A 20,129-nucleotide genomic window follows, 5' to 3' on the forward strand; every position below is an offset into this window, starting at 1 on the left:
TCAGGGGGCTTACATGCTTCTTCCGCCCGTCTTCTTATAGTGTGCGGTTTACACTTCCAGCATGAAGAGCAAGAGGACGGAAAAAAGCACCCGTAACATATCCAACGCGCTATTTGAGCCTTCGACAAACCTTTCACGTCAAACTGGCGTCGAGCTGAGGTGGGAAGGAAAATTCGGGGTGGGAAAAACTGTTCATTCAACCGCCTAACTGGTATTTAAGTCGCGTGGGATTTTCCGATTTACGTCACCAGTAGATGCTGGTGGGAGAAGTTGCCTCGCTCGCCAGCTTTCTAGGGTGAATCCGAAACATGGCAGCCGGCTTCGAACATGTTCGTCAACTGCACGGATGACGCAAAAAAGCAGTGGGACACTTCTGTCCAATCTGACCAAAATGTGGTTTTGTTTTTGCTGAACCGCTCCGTCGATTGACAAAAACAGGACGCACACGGCGTGGGGAAAGTGCTGCTCGAATGAATTTTGCGTAAGACACTCCATGTGTCAAACGCGTGGGACCGCTTTTTAAATAGAATTGTCAAGCAAAAGGGCAGTACTTTGACTGGTGAGAATTTTTTACCATGCCGAACTTTGACACATGATTTCCCATAAAGAGTTTTGAATGTTTTTTGCCTATAAGAAAAGACGGAAATGATTGAAAAACAACATGAACAGATCAAATTGAGTGTCCTGTAAAAAATGTCATCTGCTTCGTTGACCATTCGATTGCTTACATTTTATTCGCTCGAGTGTGACTGATTGCAACTTCCACATAAAATTTTCAATAAACTATAAATTTCATCGAAACTACTCTTTGGTTTTCGTTTCGTTTGCTCGTTTCCCAAGCCAAACGTGCTAAATGTTGCCAACATCGGCCAGCACCATTAAATCTTTAATGTGTACTCGCAAAAGCCAGCGCCAACATTACGTTCTTCGAGTTACAGTGGAAGGAAAAAGGGAACATACACACAACGCCAAGCAGTGGCTGCCACGTTTTCTTAAATCCAATATTCAACCGCAAAGCAATCCAACCGAGACGAGAACGTTTGAAGCGTTCGGCTGGGAACCTGGGATATTAAATTTGAAGAAGCGTAAAACCATCAATTCTTTGTTACTCTCTGTTTGCACCTGGCCACCCGATCGGACCTCCCGGCCCATAAAAACCCGTCTGCTCGGCAACCAGCCAACGCTTTTTCGATGCCATAGCGTGGGTTGCACCGTTTTCAGATTATTTCACAGACTCAGCTCCGGCCGGGAGACACCTAAACTCGACCGTTCACCATATGCGCCCGGCCAAAAGCTCGAGCGAATGAAGCCAAGCCCGTACCCACCCGACGGGTATTTGGATGTCTTTGGCCCGGATTGGCAACGATGTCATCGGTGGTTTGATTTCCTCCTTCGCCTGGCAATAAGGACGATGCCATCGTTACTGGATCGATGCCGGTGCCGCTTCACGTTTTCCGTGTAGGAATTGGGTGGAAAAAAGAGGGAAATTGGAAAAGCTCGTTTGGAAATCAACAATGCCGATGGTGCGGCATGCGATGCCGATTGATATTTGCATGAGTGCATGATGAAATTTTGATGTGATCGAAAAATTCTTTCACCTTTCATTTTCTTTGTTACACATTCTCCCTTTAGCGTACACATTTTTCAAATTTTCATATCGTTTAATTTTTATGATATTGCCTCACTCCGAAATTATGTACAGTATGCAGCAGACCATCAATAGACATCGCGGCCATAGAAAAAAAAAAATCATTAGATTGCTTTGGAAAAGTTAAAACATTAAGTTAAAAGTCTAGATAGACATTTGATTTGATTATTAAAACAAACCTTTTTATATATTTAACGAACGGCTTATACTACAAACTCGACGAAAGTATAATAGATCAGCTTCTGTTATTTGTTTAAGCATTATGAAAAATGTTAAAATAAAAAGCTAAAGATAACACTAATTCCCGTTTTTCTTCTTCACACTTTCGCATCCGTCACACGATGACGAAACTGCCAGTTTGCGCACTACAAGGAGGAGATGTATCTCCAGGCGCAGCGAGTGTTCAACGTGTCCGCCGACCGACACTACCGGCTGCTGCATGCGGCCAACGAGGAAAAACCCAAAATTATCGTGCTCACCGTTATCGTGCAGGAAGCGGAAGGTCTCGAGGCAAAGGATGCCAATGGTAAGTGAAAGATGTTTGTTTTGTTGTTGTTTTACATGTTAAAATAACGAGCAATTGTAAAGAATTGATCATCGGGATTGAATGATTCAATTTACATCTCTAAAAGAAAAGAAATATTTTCGAACAATCTTAGTAGAAGACCAATGTGTTCAACTTTTAGGCACATCGTTTTAAATCACTTTAAATATAAACCGATAACATTAGGAATGACAAATGACATTTCGAACGCTAAAATAAACGTCAAATTTTCCCATTTAACTCACCTATCCCTTCTATCGGGATTTGTAGAAGAGGACAGTTGGGGTTCCACTCTCCACCAATATTTTGACCTCTTATACGAGTAAGCAAAACGCATAAGAAATCATCCAGTAACGTCACAACGTTAGTTAATGCAAATTTTTTTTTTCGATTTAGCATTAATACAATAAATGCAAAATAAAAGTGAATACCTTTCATAACGAATGCAATGGTTGGGTTATTGCCAAATCCCAATACAACGAGCAACATGGAGAGATAATCTTTGACTTGGTTAATACTGTTGTATACTTTGTTCTTAAATTGTAATATAACGTATCGATTGCAATAAGTTTATTTATAAACTCTCGTTGCTGTAAGGACGTTCTTTGTTGTTGAGCAATTAATTTAGCTCAAATCACCAGCTTGAAAGTTCAAGTGGAAAAGTTATCAAGTAATGCGAAATCTAGACTTGAAGAAAACTCATACTAGTTCCTTTTGTTTGCTTGCGAATTTATCCGTTCAGTTTGAATTATGCTTAGTCAGTGCAAAAGCTAGGCGAAAAAGGAGTAATTTTGAATCAATTACTTGAAGTAGCTTCAACAGTCAACGAAAAATGTCTGAAAGTCAATAGTTAGTCTCTTCGGCAAATTGAGCTGCAGCTTTTGGTTGGCCTGTTTCTGCTTTAATCGTCACTTATAGAATCGCAGTTGTTCTCCAGCAGCACCGTTTAATTTCACTGCTTCCGGCCGGGTAGAAATGTTTGTCCATCACACACCAAGCTGCCAGCAACGGTGGTGAGGATGGAAAAGTGGCCAGCTCACCGTAGCACGGAAAATTCTACCTCCAAAACGCAGTACCCAAGCGCCAACCGCTTTTACGATCGTCGGCCGACTAAGTTGATTTTGAAGTCTATTTTTAGTGACCATTAGGAGATTGTGGAGGCCGATGCTCCCGGTAGGCACACAAAAGTCCTCCTGCCCAAAAACCCAGACTCGCTTTCCCGCAATACTTTTCGGGGTGGGACGAACACCGGCGCGGGCGATGAGCCGTAATCAGAGATTTACGAAAGCGCGTACATTCGCACACCCCGTGAAGATAACCAGATTCCCTACCGTGCAGGGCGTGGACCTACCATAAATACCTAGCGCTTCCGTGGCTTTCCGAAGCACCATTAACGCCTCACCGCTTTCCACCCACCGTCGGCTGCCTCCACGATTTTCGGTTAGCTTGGCAGAGACCACCATTCCTGTGTTCACGGGCCCCGTGGAATGTGCCATAAATTGGGGACCGATTGCCTGCGACCGTCGGTTGGCAATGGCATGAAACGAATGAAGAAAGAACAAGGACAAAAAGGGCCCAAAAAATTGTACATAACACCCGACCCTGACCCTACCCCTCCCGCCATCCAGAATGATTAGCCTGTAATTGGGTAATTCTTTTAACGCTGTGTTTCATGCGTTCTTGCTTGGGAACGTCGCGCGTCGTAGTGGCGCGAAACTTCTACAGCAGCCCATGTGGAAGCTTCCGCGGTCCGCGGATGTAGTGAAAACAGCTAGGCTTACGGTATATCTTGCATATTTGCTTTCGTTTCCGTTACCGCTTTGTACTTTTGTATGATTGAAAAGAAAAGCATTTCATGAATGAAACACAAAACGAAAGTGAAGCACAGTTTTTTAAAGCGTGTAGAAAAAGAAAGTGAAACACTGGTTCTTGAGCTAAATTTGGTTACATCGTTTCTCCGGAACATGCTAATAAATTTCTTTCCTTTCAGAGTCGATTCGAGTTACGTGGGAGTTTTTTTTTATATTTCGAGCTCATGCTGGAAGCTTCTGAGCCAAAGATTAAGTGAGAATACACCGAATACGATTATTTTTGAAACTCCAGCATCTTCGAAACAAGCGGTTGTTGGCAAATACCATCACATGTATATTAAAACAAAACTAAGATTCGATTTTTCGTATCGCTTTAAGATCGTTTTTATTCTTTGAGAACCCTCTCCATAATATTTGTCACGAATGGAAACAAGGTAGGGTTGACATTTGACAACAAGCCGGCGCCAACTAAACCGATTAGACCGATTACGCCGACCCAAGGTTGGAGGCAGGCAATTGTAGAGGCAGGGTGCATTAAAAGTTGTAAATCGATCGAGTGAATAAAGTTACTAAATTTGTGGCGCATCCACAAGCGACCAAAATTTACTTTTCTAAAACGATTTGCAACAATATTAGTTGAATCTATGATATTCAGCCATTTAACCTGCGGTAAAAAACCATGCACAAACTCTTATCGCACTCAAAGGAAAGAGTAATGTCCATGCGAATTTCATTCAATTCCACATCCCGATAACGTAACAGGAAGTTACTAATGTGGTAGCTGGGAGATAAAGACAGTCAATAATCGACCTCATTCATTATGTACCGTTATTATACGTCTACCAACGGTTTTGTCATGTAGGACTATTTTTCCACAAGTTTTCCACGTAGAAGCGGCACAGTTTAAAAAGATTAGAGAAGCTCGCTGACAATGTGTTTACCCACGAATTTTCTATGGAAGGAGGAAAAACTTAGCCAACCGCATCGTTAAGCGCGGTAAAATAGGCCCGATCAGAAAATTAAAGTAGGGAGGAAAACACTAGGGAGTATGCAGGGAGTTGGCTTGAGAAGTGAGAAAATTGAAATTATCGATTTTTTTATTACCATTTGTAGAAAACGGCTTCTATAGAAAGTAGAAACACAACATACTTTTATAGGAGTAGCCAGCACGTGACGTAATGTTTAAATTTAGTATAGTTTCCACTTGGTTTTTGTTAGCTACTTTAAATCGATTCAATATTTATCCTGGCCGAATGGTTATGGAGCTCTATGGTTCACCAAGATCGTTGGCTTTCAGATTTCAAACGGTTTGCATAATGCATTCATGCAATAAAATGAGACTGACATTTAATTTTGTATAAAACGATAGCGTATATTAATCGCATATTATTGGTTAATGGTACAATGCAAGCTACCTCAGAAAACAATTAGGGAAGAAGTTTAGCTTGTACCTACATGTTAGCGCCGTAAAGTAGGCAAAGGATGCCCCAGTAGCACAGTCCTTTGCATAAGATAATTATGTTACCAGTAGTAGATATGTTAGTGATAGATAAGTAATAAGTGTTTGTGAGATATGATCTAGCGTTAAGATAACTTGTAAGATTACATCAATAAATGTATTTTAGTCTAAGCTGAACCATCGACTTGAGCTATCGGAACATTGGTCCTTCGAACCGGATACGAATTTGGATTCTTGTAACATTCATCCGGAGTAAACCGCGTTGGAGAGTTGATTCGGGATGTTCGCGCCGTAAAGTAGGCAAAGGATGCGCCAGTAGGACAGTCCTGTGCATTAGATAATTATGTTACCAGTAGTAGATGTGTTAGTAATACATAAGCGATAAGTGTTTGTGAGATAAGATCTAGCATTAAGATAACTTGTAAGTTTACATCAATAAATGTATTTTAGTCTAAGCTGAACCATCGACTTGAGCTATCGGAACATTGGTCCTTCGAACCGGATAGAATTTGGATTCTTGTAACATTCATCCGGAGTAAACCGCGTTAGAGAGTTGATTCGCGGAAAAAGTTTGAGTTCAGTTGATGGTAGTTAGATTCACTAGTTCGTGGTGGTTGCCGTGGTGAAATTGTGAACTTTGGACCTGTACGTGAACGACCGTGTCAAGCGGCAACCAAATCCAGCAAAGCGCGCGCGAATTTGAGTCGACGCTACAGTGTGGCACAAAAAGTTAGCGGTTTGCGTATAAAGGTTAGCATTTCTCGGGACAGAAACAATAAGGAAAATGCCGGTTACGGACAAAATGGTGCGTCAGTTGAAACGCGTATACAACGACAAGTTAGCGGGAGTTGATTTTTTTTATGAGTTCATCGAAAATTATACCGAAAACCAGCAATGCCAGATAAGCAGCCTCCTCATTTCGTTAGAAGAGGCTAAGATTAACTTCGAAAGTGCGAGAGAAAGGTTGCTTACGGAACATGAAGAATGTGATACGGTGGAACTTTTGACGGAAAAACAAGCCTTCTATGGGAAGTTCCATCGGGTGAAGGGCTTTCTGTTGGAGAAGCAAGATGGGGCGGACGGCCATAGGCCGGCTGCAAATAGTACAATGGCGAATGCAAGTTTTACAAATTCGCAAGTGAGGCTTCCCAAAATTGATCTCCAATTGAAAACCAATCCGATTACCCCGAGAACAGAGAGCAGCATAAGCGCCACCACGTACATACCAGATCCAGTTGATTCGCAGCCTTCACAAGAGAAAATGATTCGGTTGTCAACGGCTCAGGTGTTGATTTGCAATGATGAAGGTAGAGAATTTCCAGCTAGAGCGTTACTGGACCAGGGGTCGCAATCCAACTTCATGAGCGAACGGTTGGTACAGCAGTTGAAGCTGAAGAAAAGGCGACTAAATAAACCTTTGTCCGGCATCGGAGCAGTTTCGCTAAAGGCAGAGACGATGGTGGTAGCTACCATGAAATCACGAGCGTCAACCTTTGTGTCTCGAGTGAATTGGTTGGTGCTGCGAAACATAACAGCCAACTTTCCAGCGCAAACTCGGAACACGGAGTCCTGGAACATTCCCCAAGCACTGATATTGGCAGATCCAGCATTCTTCCGGAGTGAGCGGATAGACCTTCTGATTGGTGCAGAGTTATTTGGCGAGTTGCTCCAACAAGGTCAATTAAAGTTAGCACCTCACTTGCCAAAGCTCCTGGAGTCCAGCCTTGATTGGATTGTATGCGGCAGGGAAGAACGAGTCTCTGAAGATGCAGCTGAGATCGTCTGTTCCTGTTTGGCTGACAACGATCTTGGGGCAATATTTGAGAAGCTGGCTAGCCTGGAAGCGATACCGGAAGAACGTGTACGGTCCGAGCAAGATGAGGAATGTGAAAACCTTTATCTAAACACAACGAGGCGCACCGAGTCGGGAAGGTATGTCGTTAACTTGCCCAAGGTAGCCAACTTCGAAGAAAGGCTGGGAGACTCACTTCAACCAGCATTGAAAAGATTAACGGCCATTGAAAGGCGTATGATCAAGGAGCCGAACCTGGGTGCCACGTACAAGGAATTTATGTCCGAATACATCAGACTAGGGCATATGACAAAGGTGTCAACTTATGTAGAAGATAAGATGGCAGAGGGCACGCCACGGTTTTACCTACCGCACCATGCAGTTTGGAAGACTGATGGATTGACGAAAAAGTGTCGAGTGGTGTTCGATGCATCATGCCGTTGTGGTACCGGGCTAAGCTTAAACGACATTTTGTTGACTGGACCGCGATTACAAGACGACATAGAAGTCATTCTTCTCAGATTCAGGATGAGGCCTGTGGCCTTTGTGGCTGATGTAGAAAAAATGTATCGGCAGGTCTTGGTGGCGGAAGAAGATAAAAATCTACAACGAATATTATGGAGAGAAACCGCCAATGATCCAGTTGGGGTCTACGTTCTGAATACGGTAACGTATGGGACCGCGTGTGCACCCTTCCTAGCAATCAGGACATTATTTAAGATTTTCGAAGATGAAGGGCATCAGTTTCCCATGGCGTCACGCTGCGCGAATGATTTCTATGTTGACGACATCTTGTCCGGCGCAGCGACCATAGAGGAAGCGGGAAACATGGTAAAGGAGCTCAGTGAGTTGCTCAGCATGGGAGGGTTTGGCCTCCGCAAGTGGGCTTCCAATGAGCCAGAAGCACTTGCAGCAATCACACCAGAGCACATCGCGAAGGCAGGAAATTATGAGTTTGGGACGGAGCCTACAGGTACGGTGTCCACATTGGGCTTGTCGTGGAACACATCGTCGGACGTCTTGAGTGTTCAAGTTAGGCTACCGCCACAGATCGAAACCCTACGCACGAAACGGCAGGTATCGGGATGCCTCGCGAAAGTATATGATCCATTAGGATTCCTCGATCCTGTTAAGATGAAGGCAAAGCTGCTTTTGCAACGTATAGTAACTTTGAAGGATGCCAAGGGAAAACGCTGGGACTGGGACGATGTGTTACCAGAAGGCTTGTTTGCAGAATGGATGGCGTTCTTTCCCCAACTTACGGCACTATCAAAGATAGAAGTTCCAAGACCAGTGGTAACGGATAGCAGTATGGAAAAACAAGTGCATATATTCTGCGACGCATCGGAAAAGGGGTATGGAGCTTGTTGTTACATCCGTTGTCAGAAGGTTGGCGAACAGGCGACAGTGAACTTCTTTATATCGAAATCGAAGTTGGTATCGTTGAAGCAAAAGATAACGATCGCTAGATTGGAGTTATGTGCAGCGCTCTTGGGCAGCAACTTATATCGGTTAGTGAAGAAGGTTCTGCCGGAAGGAGCACCTGCCTTTTTATGGACGGATTCCATGACCGTATGGCATTGGGTGAATTCTCCTCACGGAGATTGGAAGACATTCGTAGCGAATCGCACATCAAAGATCCAGCGGAACGCGGAAGGAGCTCAATGGAGGCACGTACCGGGAGTCGAGAACCCGGCGGATCTGGTGTCTAGAGGTGTGGATCCGGAGGCTCTTATCGACACCAAGCAATGGTGGTCGGGGCCAACATGGCTCTCCTTGGAAGAAGAATCGTGGCCAGCATTGCCAAACAAGGCCAAGGCATTGGAACCTACAGGCGAAGAACGAGCAACAGCGGTACTAGTCTCTTCGCTCGACGAAGAGACTAGTACCGCTGTTGCTCGTTCTTCGCCTGTAGGTTCCAATGCCTTGGCCTTGTTTGGCAATGCTGGCCACGATTCTTGGTGGCGTGGGGTCCTCAAGTCGATGGAGGTATAAATTAAGAATACACGCATTGAAAACCGAAAAAGTTTTATAAACACATTAAGTAATTATTAAAATCCTAATTTTTTACCAACTCTCAGAGAATTTATAAAATAGGAGCCAAATACATAATTTCAACAGTCTCCGAAGCGCAAAGTTCAAACCAATCACAATTTTTAACCAGAAAACTAGTTAAATTTCACTGATAAATGGAGGCGCCCAGTCTTTTGTTATTTGTTTTTACCAAATTCATATTCAAGCCTAGCTTCGTCTTCTTCTTCTTGGCGTAACGACCTTGTTGGTCATGCCTGCCCGTTAAGGGCTTACGAGACTTGTTTCCCTGTTGTACGTGGATAGTCAGTCCTCTCGTACAGGAGAAGCGCAAAGTTCAAACCAATCACAATTTTTAACCAGAAAACTAGTTAAATTTCACCGATAAATGGAGGCGCCCAGTCTTTTGTTATTTGTTTTTACCAAATTCATATTCAAGCCTAGCTATTCAAAGTATAAATAAGTCAATAAAGTAGAAAATAAAAGAGAATAGCTTACATGATGCTGACTCATGGTTTCAACGCATAGATGCAAATGAATCTAAAGATATTATAGAACTAGTTATATTTAACTGCTAACCAATCACAATTTTCAACAAGAAAACTAAGCAAGTTTAAAAGATAAATGGAGACGCCCAATCTTTTGTAAAATTATTTCCCAAATTCGTATTTAAGCCTGGCTATTCAAAGTATAACTAGATAAATTAAGTAGAGAATAAAAGAAAATAGCTAAAATGACCCTGAATAAAGTTGATAATCCTTGATTTTAACGCGTAGATGCAATTTAAACCCTAGATTCTATAGAACCAGCTCTAATTAACTGCTCGCTTTTCATTCCTTCCATACCGTAAGACATAATCGACATAGCACCCGACTCCTTTGGAAACAGTGTTGCATAACGCTTCTGTTCATGAAACATGTAAGCTTGACTCGACCGGAACGCAAGCTAAATCACCCTATAGATGTTTGGGTTACACCTGCCACGTAATCCTATCGATTCCTGCGCCAGTTAAATTGCTTTGATCAAATCTGACTTAATGAGACAAGGGCCCAAGTGATGTCATTAAGATGTTCAATCTACATTTGAAGCAGGCAACGTTTCACGTTTGCGTTGAGCGTCACCAGTCAAACATCAACCCCTGTATACCAAAGTGATTCCGACGAGTAACATGACGTTATTTGAATCCCTTTTGGCCGTATTGGTACTTTCAGCATAATTCGCGCCATAGTTTACATTTAGTTTAGGATATGGGAAATGTTTTCAACAAACTGTACATAGGATATTCAATTAACATGCATGAATAAGATTCAGAATAAGGTAACACAATTCGTACATGATAGTTGTCTTTTTTATTGTTAGTAAACGTAAATCATTTTCATCTTTGTCGGATTAATCCCGTTTACCATTTATCATGTGACATCCAACGATTATGAAGTTCTTCGTTGGCCATTGATCACACCATACGCTTTTTTACGGTTTAGTGTATCACTTACCGCATAGTTAATGTTCATCATGTTAAAGTCATAAATCATAAGGAGCTCGAGGGATGTCAAGAAGTCATAAGATTGTAATCATGTGTAAAAATCACACCGATCGTCTCCTTATTTTGTAATGCACTATACCGTCTACCGACACTGATCAAAGTTAAGTTTCATCACTATAAGCTACGCAAGTCTTAAGAAATAAAATAAAGACAAAATGTACGATTTTTACGAAGGGTACCAATAGCGGTGTGCAGCAAACGGAGACGTAGACGATGCGACTAACAGAAAGCGAACGCGTATTTATAGACCAAAGAAAACCCTTGAGAACAGTAACGACTGTAAGTAAATGCGATCGAAAAATCCACTCTTTTTAACGCAACTCAATCATGCATTCCAACAGCGTTGACGTTGAAGAATCCAGTGGGAAAAAAGCGAAGATGAAAATCCTAGCTTGTATCAGCTCTGAACTCGGTTTTCCTCAGATCCTCCAGCCTAGGACAGGCAGTGCCAGTGGGAAGCGTGTCAATGCTTCGTAAAATTGATGTCCGCAAATGGAACCTCTGCTGGGACTCGCGGTTTGTTAATGCCCCGTGGAGGTTTAGTCGAGCGATATGGATCTCAAATGTTTCTTGTAAAAGCCTATAAACTAAGTTAGAATATGATGAGAAGATGCTTACAGACTAACAGACCTATATAGTATATACACGAATTATGGTTCCAAACATTTTTAAAAACCATTTCAATATTGCATGAGTTAGGCATGCAGATGACAGTAATACAATTGATCGCTGGTACTTTTGGACAGTTTGAAATAGTTCCTAATTTTATATAACATAAAATGATATGTGAGATTTTTTGAAACGCTAAACTAAACAAGACCCCACATTACAGTGGATTCTTTGTGCACAATCCAACGGCTTGGCACAAAAAGAATTCGGCAAGAACCCTCAAGCTTGGCAATTTACCAACTTGCTACTCAATCTCTTAAGATAGTGAACTCGACAATTAAAATATTTAAGAAACCCAGTCCTTCAATCTACTGTGTTATAAATTAATTGATTTAGTTTTATCCAAGGTTTTTAGTTAATGGCTTCGAAGAAATGTCGATTGCGATGTTTCACATCATAGTTTAAAATCACTTGCCAGTACAAACAACACTGGAGAAAATTAATTTAAACAGATGGTGGATAATTTTTATACCTGTATAAAATTCCTATAATTGAACCACTGTGTTCTAGCATCTTTGCTCGTAATGCTATGACTACATGCAACCATTTTTCATCGTTCTAATGGTAACCTAAGCCTTTACATAGGTCTTATAATCCCAGATTTGAAATGTTGTTGAGGCGCGTCACATTTTGTGAAGCTGATAAATCACCATAATTTTCCTTGCTTGACAAAGAATAACCGGTCAGTGAACCGTTCGCGGACCAGTACGGGCAGAGGGCGATGAAGGTGACCGCCGAAGACGTCGGTCCAGCCCATTAAGGCTGATTGATGATCAAGAGCCTTCGTCCGTTTCATTTCGGGTTCGGCGCACACACCTGACACCGTTGGTGGGGAGACACCTTTGAAGTGTCTAAGAGGATGACGTTTTTTTTTTTCACTCAACTTGACTGTTCGTCCCGGTCGGGTGTTTTATCTTGAACATCTTTCCCATTTCTTTCTTCAACCCGGGGCTTCTTATCTATTACGCCTTTACGAACGATTATTATGAGTGAAACCGTCATCGTTACGAGTTCTCCTTTTTACGGAACCTTTCGTCAAAGCGAAGAAAATATTACAAAAGATCTCTTGAACACTACAGTTACAGTTACAAAATATAAAAGAATGCAACTGCACCTTGGAACTATTCAAACGAAAAGCGGCTACAACTTTCAATATACCGCAAAACCAAACACATCTACGACTTTGCAACATTCTCGAACCCAAAGCATTTTTTCGTTTTTGTTTCATGAACAATCCCTTTTGTTTCATGAACATCATAATAAGTTTGTGCACAATATGAGAAATGAGTTGATATTCTCATGTTATTTAGTAGTTTATATTAACCACATTTTGGCATAAAAGTGATCAAATCAAATGTAAATAACATAATCTTCAAATCCAATTTTATATTTGCTATAATTGTTTTAATAAGTTAGATTAGTCAAATAAAAACATGTTATTTAAACGACAAATTGTCAATAAAAAAAGTAAATCGGATCTTTTTGTATTCTATTTAAATTAGTCATAAATGTATAGTAATTTTGAACGTTAGTTTTGCATATTTGCATATTCAACATCAAAGAATTTGGTAGGAGTTACCAATCTAGAATTTCTTTAAATTAAGTTAAAAAACATCCTAATAAAAAGAGTTTATTATTTTAAAAATATCTCCTATGAATTATTAACAGCGTTAAGAACCATCTGAATATATTGTCATTCCTGGTTTAAGCTTTTAAGTATATTAATAGCATTTGTTTTTTTTCCCTTCAGCCTTCATTTAAAACAATATATAATGTACTGCTTTTCTTGTAATTGTTTTTTTGTTAAATTGACGTCGTTGAATTCGATAACAAAACATTCCATTCCAATCCCGTAAATACTTTTGATCTTCATTGCGATAAATGTCATCCTTGAATAATCTCCAAACGAAACGAAAACGTTTATTTATTTATTTTTGTGCCCATTTCGCATTTCTCGCAAACACAGACGACTCTATGAAACCGAAAAACGTTGACAAATTAGCAGTAATGTGGTTGTCTGTTGACAGGCAAAACATGATGATGAAAAATTGAGCGATTCCGGAAATGGCCGGGAAGCGGACAGTGATTGGAGGCGGAAAGCGAAGCTGAAAAATGGAAAACGACATGTGTATTGGCATCATACCAGTATAAACCGCTTACTTCAATCCATTTGCATGGATTAGGGGAACATTTTTCTTTTTGCTGCGGGAATAAAGCAAACAATAAAAATGCAAAAATCAGAGCTCCTCGCACCGCCCATGGCATGGTGAACCATATACAACCGATAGCTTTTTCCACCCGGTGTGCGACTATGGAAAGGAGTTGTGAAACTCCCGTCAGGAAAAGGGGGTATCATTGGCCAAACGGGGGCGGTATTAATCCCACCGAAACCTTCAAATTCGAAACTCATTCATTTAACCATTTTATTTGACTCGTTTTCCCGCTACGCCTTTAAGTACCGCTGTCTGGCAACGTTCGTTTTATTTCTCACTTTTGAAGTATTGGTCGACGTTTGGCGTCAGGAATTTTATTACATCATCTTCCACGAAATGTCCATCACACTACTAAGCTGCCGAATGTTATTTTCATGGCTCCATTTTTCACGGATTTATCATTTCCTGCCATTACGGCAGCCATTACAAAATACCATCAAGAATACACGAAAGTGAAATAAAATAAATACGTGGGCATTATTGAATGAACGTTATCTGATTGCACTATTTACCCCAGAAAGGAACCCACAGTGAAGGAAAAACACGCGTAAACGCGACAAACAGTGAAACTGCTTCCTGCAATCGTTTGTCATTCGCGTAAACGTCAACTATTTCCATCAACAAATGGCACGGTCCTCATAAAAGCGCACGCAAACCCTCCAGGCAGGGTGGTGGAAGAAAAAAAAACAGGCAGAAGTATTAAAAAAACTAAAATAATAATAATAATACCTGACAGAGGCACCGTAAACATAAAAACCTTCACCCTTCTTTATGCTGCGCCCGTGGGGTTTTGAGCGCGGTAGGAAAAGTAAGCCAGTTGTAAAAAATCGTTTTATGAAAGAATGGAACTGGAAACGGGTGGGTACAAAAAACGGAGTGCTACAACAAAGGGTCACAGAAATCACTCCAGTGCGTTGGGCAGGATTCTCTCTTTTTGATGGATTACACACGTTTAACCACCCAAGCTCGATTTTACGGATGAAAAGGAATCTTTTAATCTTTTTCACATTAATGTTGTGTATCAAATTTGAAAATATTACAACATATATTGCTGCCTACGCTCGAACTACGCCGCCAAACAACGAATTATCAGCACGATCAGGTCCACCTTTACAACTTCCGGTTTCCGGCCAGGCCGGTTGGCAAACCTTTATGCGACGATAATACGGGAGCGTATACGGAAGTGTGCAGGCTAGGGCTGATCGAAACATCCGGCAAGCGATATGCCTTATCGCAACCGTTTCTGATATCTTTCTTTATCGGGCGGAAATCATCAATATTGCCTCCTCGTTCGATATGGTCAAATATGTCGAGGTGTAGTGTAAACCTTTCTACATTTGTTGGAACAACTGTTCATGTAAACCGTGTCCGTTTCAATGCTATCTAATAATATGCCCGATAATAAGGTTTTTGTTTACTAGACTAAAGATTTTCCGAGGAGATTCATTTTCCAAGGAGATTTAACCGTTGGCTTACATGTTTTAAAATATTTAACTTACTTGTCGCCTGCTTTGTTTCTATTTTCGTTATGTGACATTGATTCTAAGTACACCTGCTTCAAAAACATGTAATTACATGTTTGTACATTTTAACTCATATATGCGATACTAATCGATGAAATTGAACCAAATTTAACGCAGTACTGATCTAAATCACAAAAAATCTCAAAAAACACTGAGACTGTGAAGGGGTTAAGATAATATTACTTTTGTTCATAAAACATGCTACTCTTTCTTCACACATTGACTTCCAAGCGGTTTTAGCACACTTTTTTAGCTGAACCATTTTTGATAAAAATTGTTTATTAAATTGATTAATCCAACGGTTTTCGAAAACCAAGCAAAGGCTATGCTTCCCAAAGAATTTGTTTATGTGATAACTGTAGCTTTTATGTGGTATTTTAATTTATGCATAGGGTAGAATTTTTTTTAGAACAGCTATCAAAATGATAGCCATGGTAGTTAACATCGCGGTTCGATTATCACAATCACGACACGATTAACACAATCGTTCTTTAAACATTTATTTAAACCGATGCAAAAAAAAGTTACGAAATCACAAGTCACGTAAAATCTCTTTTAATAATTGTAATCGGATTTATGGCAGTTGAAAAATAGAGTAACAGTTTCACTCGAAACGGCCCGAAAATAATAGACTGAAATAAACCAGGAAAATCGATGAAAAAACACCTTTACATATAATATATAGTTTTTTTTTATCTGTAATTATTTTGTTCATAATTTATTTTATTATATTCATTACTTCATAAAATATTTCGTTAAGCAAGAGTACAAAAACCAAACTTACTTCTGATAAGGCCAAACATTTAAAAAACTTGACAAAAATAACCATACTTCTCTGATGGAAACTGATAGGAAAGAAATGTAACGAATAGTAGCAAAATGGAAAGTCTAATAAAAATTTCATGCACCATTTTGCTTCCCCGCTTGTCGACACGTTATCAGCTTACTGCTTCAAGTCCCTCGGGTTGTTGCTACGTAGCGTTACGTGTACTGTTCCTTTGTCAACTCCATCAAACCGCTTCCGGGCTGGGTTATCCACAGCCGCGAAAAAGGAACCGCATCACCGAGGACCAGCTTCGGCCTAACGAGTGTATCAGAAGTAAACGACGATTGTCTGTGGATAGACGTTTACAACACAATCAGGCCAATGGTACTTCACAACCGAAGCCCACAGTTTCCGCGATGGCTACCGTGTTTAGCTGTTACTACTGCGGTGGAAAGCTGTCCTCCGGTGGCGGGTAGCAGAGGGACCAGAGCCGTTGTCTGCACGGTCGACTAGATAGGTTTATTAACTATGCTACGCTGCTCCACCGGTGCCGAGTGATACACTACCTTCTTCATCTCACCCCACACCCATTTGCATCGCGTGCCATTGAAAAGTATTCCATCGAAGCATCAAGTATCGGCTTTTATTAACTGCTATCTACGCTCCAACAGACACGGTGCTCGGCCGACACACCTTTCTCAACCCGTGCTACGTGGCACTTCCCGTACAGCTAATACTAGTACCAAGGCGCGTACCATTTCCGTGGAGTGATGTACTCGCACAGGATGGCCTTTTGGGGATGCCTGGCTAGAATTGAAGGCCCTATGCAAAGCGCTTCAAATATAGCAATACAGCACAGTATCGAGGGGATAATACCGATATCGTTCCGGCCTTGCGTTAGGCATCTTGTATCCCGAGATAATTAATAACCGGTACGGGGGCTATGTTTATGCTCTATTGTTATTCGTGCGGTAAGGATATGGTACGCCCGAATACCGTGGGACCAGTAGCCGATAATTGGTACCCGATACGACGCTCGTGTGCACGCAAGGCGCATCGTTTGGATATTCGGAGCTCGAATCTGTCAGCACCGAAATGGCAGGATATTTTCATAACTTCCACATGATCCGTTCTGCCAACCCCTGCAGTGGCATGTTACAACCATGAGCGCGTATGAGATTATATTAATATTTGCATGATAAATAATAGTGTTTCCTTTGGGGCGATTTTATATCAAAATTCAACTTAATGCACCACTACGTTGTTTCATGTGCTAACTTCTGTCCCGTTATATTAATTTAAAATTATAAAATGTCAATACCCCTTAAGTTGATAGGGCTGCCTATGCCAGACAAATAATCAATAATTATTAAACAATAAATAAACAAAATTACTTCCTGCTTCTCAATATTCTAATTTAATCTGAAACATAAAGACTATACATTATCATGATTTTGAAGGTTTGGCTTTCAAATTATTCTAGTTATAAGTTTGGTTATTTGGCAGTCTAGTTATGCTACTTTTGAATATTTACTTTATTTAATTGTTTCATTGAGCGTGTGCATTAGATTGTTATAAAAGCTAAAGCCTAAATCGCACTATTTCCAAAAAAGCTATGAAAGATGATTGTGAAAATGATCGGATGAAAAACAAAAATACCCGCAAGGAGAATAAGAATCCACACCATTTTTGCGGCATTTTTAAGGATTCTTAAACTATACGCATACTCTTTTAGCAGCATAGTATTGATTCCTTTTTGAAACGAAAGTAACTTTCGATAGTAATAACTTAACGCTAACAGCCAAACGCTTTCCGAACCTCAAACTACAATTTGAAAACTCAAACTCTCAAGGCAACGTGAAACAACTATGATGTTGCTTCTGGAAGAAAACTGGTGGAATACAGTGCATCCAAGACCATTTAAAATTACCAGACGATAACAGTTTCAACCATTTAGTAAATTTATTTAAAAACATTAATTTGTGTTTACTCGTCGAGAGTGAGCTACAATGTTTTAAATACTATATACTATTTCTAAAGCAAACAATAGCTAAGTACTCTTCAAAAAGGGTTATATCAAACCATATTTTCCAAATCAATGATAATGGGCAAATGAGTTGGGTATCATAAGCGAACGTCTTATTTCACGTTTACTACCAGCCATCACATATATTTTGATAAAGAAGCAATCTCTTCTAAATTGTAATGTGGTCTCCGATGGGGCAAAGAAATTATACAATCGTGGAAAATTATCCAAATTTGATTGTGCCACTTCGTGTGGAAGAGTGGTGTATCCCTGATCGAGCAGTTTTAGGCAGGAATGGTGCATAGGATTACCATAAGCTTTCATCAATGAAACCCTCCGGTGGAGGACGCATCTCTTTCGGCATTACCATGAGCAGCCTCCACATGAAACCGTCGTCGGGTGCGCGACGGCTTGGCCACTTCCCTGTGCTCCGCGCGTACCTTCACCCGGCAGAGCGGCGAAGGCTTACGAAGGGGCTTATGGTTATAAATTTTAATGATTTACCAAAACGCCAATCGCCTACGTTTGGCGTTCTGCAGTCTTACTCGTCACCAACGCGCCCGGACGTAGGACGCCTCAAACTGAGTTCCCACCTCTCAGCGGGAGGGGAATTCCCTGGCTCCAAATGTTTATGCGGGGAAAACAACATTTGCATTTTCTCATCTGCGATGTCGGTTTTTCCTACCTCGAGCTCCAGGGACGACGGAAAAGTGCCACCCGATCGTCATCTTCGTAATTGAAACGTCACGCAGTCGGCAAACGAAACACATTTGTCTTAACCGAAAATGACTTGGAGCACGTGCAGAGAAACTTTTGTTCGCCCGGGGGGAGAAAGATCGCGGTTTAGGAAAAGCGTGTGAAAAGAAGGAGTAAAATCACTAAAGAGCTGTGACAAATGGTTGCCGCATTTGCGGGATACGCAACATACGGGGTGGTTGGCTCAAAATAGGGAGGCATGTGCAAGGCGGTGTGTGAAGGGTTTAATACAACGTCTGTGAGGTTTCGTGGTTGGAAAACTTTAAAAAAATTATTATTAGAAACCATACACCCTTTGTAAAATTAGTCTTCAACCTTGTTTTCCCACAGGATTCAGTGATCCCTACTGCATGCTTGGAATTCAACCCTCCGGCACCCCACCACCACCCTCACCGCAGCCACCGATGACGCCACGCACCCTTTCCGACACGGGTATGGACAGTCTCGACTCACCGGAGCACGGCAAACTGCGCAAACACCACAGCTTCCGGTTGAGCTTCAAGCGCAAGGATGGCCGCCAGCAGCGTGACTCCGTTGGACCCGTGCCGGCCAAGTTCATCCGGGCCACCTCGGTCAAACCGCACACACTGTGTCCAAAGTGGAACGAAAAGTTTAAATTGTAAGTTTATGGCGTGCCGTGAAGAGAATGCCGACGTAAATGGCTGAGATGGCTTACCTGCTTTCCCTTTGTTTTATCTGCAGCGATATCGATGACATACACTCGGATCAGCTCCATCTGGACATTTGGGACCACGACGACGAGAGCAGTGTGCTAGACGCTGTCTCGCGACTGAACGAAGTGAGGGGCGTTAGGGGTTTAGGTAGATTTTTCAAACAGGTTTGCCAATCGGCACGCCAAGGCTCGCAGGACGATTTCCTGGGTTGTATCAATATTCCAGTCTGTGTAAGTCTTTGCAAACCCGCCGATTGTTGCGCATTGTGAGCAGGCTTGATACGTTTTAACCCTGCAGGATATTCCTTCAACTGGCCTGGAGGGTTGGTTCAAGCTGGAGGCACGCAGCGCGCGCAGCTCGGTGCAGGGTCGCATACGCCTGAAGATGTGGCTGTCGACGCGCGAGGATCGGGGCACGTCCGAGGAGGACAACACGCTCGAGGTGAAAAAATTTGAACGACTACAGACAATCTTCATGATGCACGAGCTGAACGTGTACGATCCGGCTTGGAAGTGGAACGGCGAGCTGGCCGGACCGTCGCTAACCATCCTGCACCAGATGGCTGTGCAAAGTGACCTATCGGATTTACAGATTTCCTTAGCAAAGTAAGACCATTGGGCGTTCCTGTCGGAGGTGGATCTATCTATGAGCGGACTTATTGGCAGGTTTTTCTT

At 41.6% G+C, this 20,129-nt stretch overlaps 1 protein-coding gene across 1 annotated transcript in view; it reads left to right on the top strand.

The window, feature by feature from the left end:
• LOC131265478 (BAI1-associated protein 3) overlaps window positions 1–20,129 on the top strand; it is a 49,660-nt gene that overhangs the window by 25,863 nt on the left and 3,668 nt on the right. The window contains exons 4-7 of the mRNA XM_058267747.1: window positions 2,006–2,174; window positions 19,112–19,400; window positions 19,484–19,685; window positions 19,753–20,060. Of these exons, the coding sequence (XP_058123730.1) occupies window positions 2,006–2,174; window positions 19,112–19,400; window positions 19,484–19,685; window positions 19,753–20,060 (968 nt within the window). The remainder of the gene's footprint in view (window positions 1–2,005; window positions 2,175–19,111; window positions 19,401–19,483; window positions 19,686–19,752; window positions 20,061–20,129) is intronic.

Source organism: Anopheles coustani, chromosome 2 (genome assembly GCF_943734705.1).
Source record: "Anopheles coustani chromosome 2, idAnoCousDA_361_x.2, whole genome shotgun sequence".
Classification (NCBI taxonomy): Eukaryota; Metazoa; Arthropoda; class Insecta; order Diptera; family Culicidae; genus Anopheles; species Anopheles coustani.